Genomic DNA, 6682 nt, shown 5'->3' with positions numbered 1-6682 from the left:
TGCAAAATTTCGGCCGGAAAGGCCGGTATCCGGGTATTTCCCGAAAAGTCCGGTACCGGCCGGTATTGAGACCGGAACGAAATTGGGGGGTTAGGGTACCGGTTCTTCGTCAAAACGGTACGTACCGGCCGGTACGGGACGGTATCCATATCTATGGTAGGGACTCCCTGTGCGTGCCTAGCAGGGCTGCAAGCAAATTTTCTTTAAAATTAATTCACCACCAGTACTGCCCTTTGAGGAAACAGGAAACGACTGCGCTCATTCCATAATTTCCTCCAAAATCCCCTCTTCCACCAACCACTTTAAATACCCCACTTCCTAACCTCCGTCTTATTATTAATCTACAAAACTAACTCTCTCCCTCTCTCTCTCTCTCTCTCTGTGCGTGTGTGTTAACTGTTAAGGAAGAAAGAAACAGAAAGCTGATCGATGAGGACAAGCTGTAACGCCTGCAGAGTCCTCCGGAAAGGATGCAGCGACGACTGCTGTTTCAGACCCTGCCTTCACTGGATCAAATCCTCCGATTCTCAATCTAACGCCACCATCTTCCTCGCCAAATTCTACGGCCGCGCCGGCCTCCTCAACCTCATCAATGCTGGCCCCGACCACCTCCGCCCTGGTACGTATCACGTATGTATATGTCCATTTATTAACTTCTTATCATCTGTATCGAAAATGCTATACTCTGTTTCTTATAATTTCAGTCATAGAAATCACAAAAAAAAGATTTTTACCGGCCAAAGTCACCACTCTTCCTAGTGCAATTCGCTGCTGAAATTGCACGAGAATTGAGGTGTAGAGCTATTTGTACGCGTGAGCTGATGTCCCATTTATTAGATTTGGGGAAAATTAGATGTGACACTTTACTTGGCCAACAGAACCCATCAACGGTAGAGTTGATAAAATGACTTTATTGGTTTATATGAGGAAAAAAACTTCAAAATTTAAATTGATTTTTTTAAAATTGTTGATTTTTTTTACCTTGTTAGTTTGGTTTCTTCGACAAGTTCAAGTTCGAATTTTACTATGTATAACGTTACATCAAGATAATATACAAATGTGATGTGTGTGTATATATACACAAAGTGGTTCCGTGAACAATTAATTAGACACCTAAAAAAACACCTCACAGTTTCAATCGATATGTACAAAAATTGAATATACTACATTGTGTTGATGTTTTGTTTTTGTTTTTTGGGGAAGTATTGTGTTGATGTTTTGGTTCTTCTATGTTGTCTTCGTGATAAATTGACAGCTATTTTTCGGTCACTGCTATACGACGCATGTGGACGGATCATCAACCCGGTATCCGGTTCAGTCGGATTATTGTGCTCCAACAATTGGGACAAATGCCAAGCCGCCGTCGACTCGGTCCTCAGTGGCTCTACTCTCAAACAAGTCAATGAATTGACGGCGGCTCAGCCAAGTATGCCTTTCAAGGGGTGCGACATACGCCACCTCACCAAGGGCTCCAATGAGATCCACCGGGTTCAGACCCAGACCCGGTTCAAGCGCTCGGGTGGACGCGGCCGTACCAAGAGCCGGCACGCGTCAGTCGACGAGGTGATGGCCGAGTCGACCCGGTTCTCGATATCTGGGCGGGCGGGTAATTACCCGGAGGAGAGGGATGTGGATCCGAGTCATGACTCGTCCACCTTGTTCTCGGCTGAAACCGTTGAGGCCTCGCTGGCGAATCGGGTTGTGAAGTACGAGTGCCAAGTTGTGGAGAGTGAGGTGGAATTGGAGCTTTGTTTGAGTTGCAATCCGGTGTTGCTTAACCACCTGCCTCCGGTGAAAGAGCAGCAGACAGTCATTGACGTCTCTGATGGTGACGCGTAAGATCAAGTTGGGATTTTTTTTTTTTTGGGGGTAATTCGTAAGATCAAGTTGTTGCTGCCATGGAACTGTTTTGGATTCGATTTAAAGTTTTAGTCCTGTTTTTTTGTTGTTTTTGATGTTGTTCTTTTGGAGTTGGGTTTTTGAAATAGTGTTGGAGGAATGATATGTACACACACACCGAATTCATATCCGACCACGCCCCTCTCATATACACATGAGCTTCATATGTGGAGCCAACGTGTGTATGAAAGTGGTGTGATTGGATCTATGGTCGGTCAATTCCAATTATTATGGAACTTTAGATAAGGGATGGACCTTATGATGATGCATTAATGCAGTAAATTCCAGCCTCACGTGATTGAAATACTCTCTCCGTCCCTTTTTCTTTGTCCTCTTTTAACATTCGTATTAGTTTTCAATCGCTTATATTTTCCGATATGAATTTCTAAAAATAAATAATATGGATCTTATTTGATAGTTCTCGATTAGGTTTATAATTCAAAGTTTTCAAAATTATGAAAAATATTATAGATTGAGATAAAGAACGATGCGAATAACGAAAGTGGACAAACAAAATGAGACGGAGGGATTAGCTTATTTTAGTGAACTCGTCCAATGTAAAAAGAAATATTATCAGTACTAATTGGTCATTAGTGTACAAAAGAAAATTGCATACCACACATAAATGATTTTCATAGTAAATTACGGATAAACATGTTTATAAGCCCACAAATCTACTTATTAATTTTGTAAGATGTCAAGTCCAATTTATTTTACATATATTACTTTACGACATTAATAAAATGAACATCGTCAATGAAATCAATAAGGTTGGTTGTACGTTTTTATTGAAAACATCATGCACAGTACATTGGTAGGGGGCTGTTGTGCCTTCACAACAAGTGTCATTTCGAATCAAATGTATGATCCGTATGATGTACGGTACATAGTTCCACAAGTAGGCCAGGTGGAAATTAGTATGGGTAACGATAATATCAAAACTATTTGTGTTAGTACTAAAATTTTAATGCACAAAAGACTTATACTATGTGCAGTGTACAATGCTTTTTACGCACTAAAGTTTTGATACTAACAAAAATAGTTTTGGCATTGTCTCACTACCAACTACAAAATGCACTCAAACATATACTCCATTTTATCATGTAGTTGTTGCCGTTTGATCAACTTGATTTGTAATAGAGATACTTTTGTTAGACTTGTTCCCCATCGGTTATTTAAACTACTCAAGTTTGATTAATAAAATTTAGAGGTTACTTCATCTATTATTAATTGATTTTAAATTGGAACTCTCTTAAAAATCTAATAATTTTAAACATCAATTGATCTTTTTTTTTTTATCTCGTACGATTCGGATAAAATTTTAGAGATCAGGATGAATCCCGTTTCGAAGGCACATGCAGCAGGCCGCCTGTGGGGTTGCGGAGGCCCCACTACGTTGAGAATATATCGAAAATTCGTAAGAATGATGCAATGAGGTATCCATTTTTCTTTTGTGGAAGTTAAAATAAGAGTAGAGTTATGACGAGCTGGATAGAGCCGGAAATGGGATAGGAATCGTATTAACTATTCCTATCCCATTTTGATGCTACTTATTTGGAAGAGAGAGAAAAAGCCTGCTACTGCACTAACTGCAGCAGGGAGAGTTAGGTGTGATCTGCTGGTTTTTGAATGCGTAAGTACACGTGAAGAGCATGCAGCGAGAGGATGTGTGTGGGTTTTTGGCAGCTGCTGTTCATCAACGGCCCTGTTTGTTTGGATTCTATCTTTTGGAGTTTCATCTGCTTTGTTGCTGGACAGTACATAACATGGTGGTTGTCTAATGCGCCACGAATTTCGGATGAGAGAGAGAGAGAGATCAACTTTGGCTTTGGCTGTGGGGAGGATTTTGAACTTAAAAAAAGTACTGCAAAAGTTCCATATAGTCCCAACGAGGTGTGAGCTAAAATTGGATCCAGACAAATATTGAGGGTAAAAGATGATCACTTGATGCGAGTTTTTGTTGTTTTTTTAATCAATGTTATTTTTTTACTAACTTATTACAAGGTCGATCAAAAGTTTAAATAATAGTGATGTTAGTTCATGTGCTATTTTGCACAATCTTAAATTTTGTTTTGGGCACCATTGAATTAAACTTGTGTCCTTTTTCGTGCAATTAATCACTTGAATAAAATTGGCAGTATTGACAATACCATCCATCTTTGGTGCCAAAGATGACATATTTCATCGTTTGGCACTCCTGGGCCTTCGGCTCCTCTCGTACTCAATCTGTAAAACATAAATGCATCAGTAATACTACATCAGCATGACATAAGGTGTGATCATTTCATACCTAAAATCTAGTTTCTCCTTTTTTAGATCTACTTCTTGTTTATTACCACATGACACAAGCCTACCACACGTCAAATACTTAAGAGTTGTGCTACCTCCACACCCACTTGCACACCCATATATACACCCACACACACAAGTGTGTGGGCCCCACACACACTACACACTGCAGTGTGTGTGAGGCCCACACACTTGTATGTGTGAGTGTGTATATGGGTGTGCAAGTGGGTGTGGTCCTAGAATTTCCGAATACTTAAATGGAAAAAAGAAGAAGTCAAATCAACTACTTTATCATTGACTAATTAAATAGCATTTGTATTGATATATATATAATAATAAAGGGAAAGATTACAATACACATCCCTTATTTGAGTGTGTATCATATGCACCCTTCAAAATGTTATGAATTATAGAGAAAATGTTACAAATCGTATTGCTAAAAAGTTACGAATCATATAAAGGTTACGAGATACACCAAAATGTTATGAATCATAATGAAAACGTTACGAATCGTATTGTTGAAAAGTTATGAATTCTAGAACAAAAGTTACGAAACACTCTAAAATGTTATGAATGAATCACAAAATAGGTGCATATGGTACATCCTTTTAAGGGGTGTGTATTGTAGACTTTCTCTATAATAAACCTTTCTTCATGTATAAGCTTAATATATATATATATATATATATATATATATATATATATTCAAATGGGAAGTTCATTGATCTTGGACCTTCGTACTCATAGCTGATATAAATATATATTGTTCCTTTTGCTCGGTGGTCCAGCTAAGTTTGAAAGCAGTTTACGACTAATTAATTAAAAACAAAAGATGCCCAAATGGCAATGGAGCTGGTACATTGAGTGGATTCATTAATACTACTAATAATATAAACCTAGCTGTTTATATTAATGTGCTTTTATTTGTTTTATATTCCCTGTTCTCTTACGAACGAAGATGGAATACAATTTGGATTTTGCTTGTGCTTGTGCATGCCACACTCCCTTGGGCCATGGATCTCAACATTCATTTAAATACTATACCATGGTATCAAAAAAAGGACTCACGCGTCTAGCATATATTTCGTCATAATTTCTCTCTGTTCTTTCCGGTATTTTCAGGTTTATTTACCCAACTCATATATAGTATATACATCTCTAGTCACCATTTGATTAAATCTTTTTCATTTTTTTTCCTGAATTGTTGTTTTTACTTTTTATTCCCAAAAAGTCATGAGAAAATGCAATTCTCCTCCACCTCGCTCACCTGTTTTCTTTTTTATAATCCATCAAACGAAAATTCGTCCACACACACACACACACACACACACACATATATGGTATTTATACGTTGAAACCCTACCATATCCAAGTGAATAGAATACATGAGTGAGCCACTAATGTGAACACAAGAGATACCATCTGCCAATATATATTGCAAAATAAAATAAAACAAGAACTCCCCACAAGTAGTCTTCAAAGTGCCACCTCATCTCATTTTAGGAATAAATACAATTTCTTCATAAAAGTTTCTAATGCTTTAATTTACTTTTACTACCTACGATGCCCAATCATGTCACATAACTTGATCTCAACAAATAATTGTTTACCCCTAGCCAGCGGGAGCCCTGGTCGGGCAATACTCCAAATATATATCCTCGCATTTTGTATTAATCTTTAGTTTAATTAGGAGAAATTCTATGGGATTAGCCCTGCAAGTCCTTTGAGTTGAAATTTTTTTTCATGTGTAGGGTAAAAATTTCCAAAATTCTAAGTTTTCAATCACTTTTTAGGCTGCATGTATAAAATTAAACGGTGATTGCGCAAATACGTACACACACTATCGCCTCTTCTTCGGACCTCGCGAGTAGCAATATATACTTATACAATACATTTTTAATTAGCAATATAAAAACACACGTGATTCGAACCTGTGTTAGTCACATGTCCTACGTCCACCACTGCCCCTAGCCAATGGCCAATGCAAGGGCTCCATTTAGATTTTTGTTTTTATCTGGACTCCCTTAAGAAGTTCACATGTTCGAACCTTTCCCACAAGAGGGCTTTTTTTTTTTTTTCCTTCTTCTTTCTGTTGTGGAGGTTGTATTTGTCCTCTCCATTTAAACTTTCATGCATTGTGCTTTTATGATTCTTCATTTTATGCAACTTGTGGTTCTATCCATCTGAGGATTATATGTGTCCCCCACAAGCTATTAATTAAATTTTTTTTATTGGGCAACCGCATAAACAAACGAATGTGTCGTTATCCACCATTTTCAAGGGCAAATTGGACTTTTTAGCCAACAAGCCAGAGCTAGGATTGTTACAATTGCCCAGTTTGTCATTTGTTAGGATCGTCACACACACGCATACGATTTACGAGTATAAAACAGTAAAGAATCAACACAGAGATATACTTGGTTCCCCAAAACCGGGTACGTCCACGGGAGCGAAAGCGACTGCTGTTCTTTATTATCACAGTATGGAATAGGGT

At 38.0% G+C, this 6682-nt stretch overlaps 1 protein-coding gene across 1 annotated transcript; it reads left to right on the top strand.

The window, feature by feature from the left end:
• Nucleotides 1-335: 335 nt before the first annotated feature.
• LOC131310797 (LOB domain-containing protein 40-like) lies at nt 336-2205 on the top strand. Its single transcript, XM_058338004.1, has 2 exons — nt 336-619; nt 1256-2205. The coding sequence occupies exons 1-2, from the start codon at nt 430-432 to the stop codon at nt 1837-1839; spliced, it is 774 nt and encodes a 257-aa protein (XP_058193987.1). The 5' UTR covers nt 336-429; the 3' UTR covers nt 1840-2205.
• The last annotated feature ends 4477 nt before the right edge of the window (nt 2206-6682 follow it).

Source organism: Rhododendron vialii, chromosome 12a (genome assembly GCF_030253575.1).
Source record: "Rhododendron vialii isolate Sample 1 chromosome 12a, ASM3025357v1".
NCBI lineage: Eukaryota > Viridiplantae > Streptophyta > Magnoliopsida > Ericales > Ericaceae > Rhododendron > Rhododendron vialii.
Note: the sequence above shows the minus strand (reverse complement) of the source record. Positions and strands in the feature narration are given on the sequence as shown.

Bases quoted from the DNA above. Each gene is read 5' to 3' on its own strand.
- LOC131310797 (XM_058338004.1), top strand. From the start codon at position 430: ATGAGGACAAGCTGTAACGCCTGCAGAGTCCTCCGGAAAGGATGCAGC. The intron at 620-1,255 runs GTACGTATCACG...ATAAATTGACAG, and splicing joins CCCCGACCACCTCCGCCCTG to CTATTTTTCGGTCACTGCTA.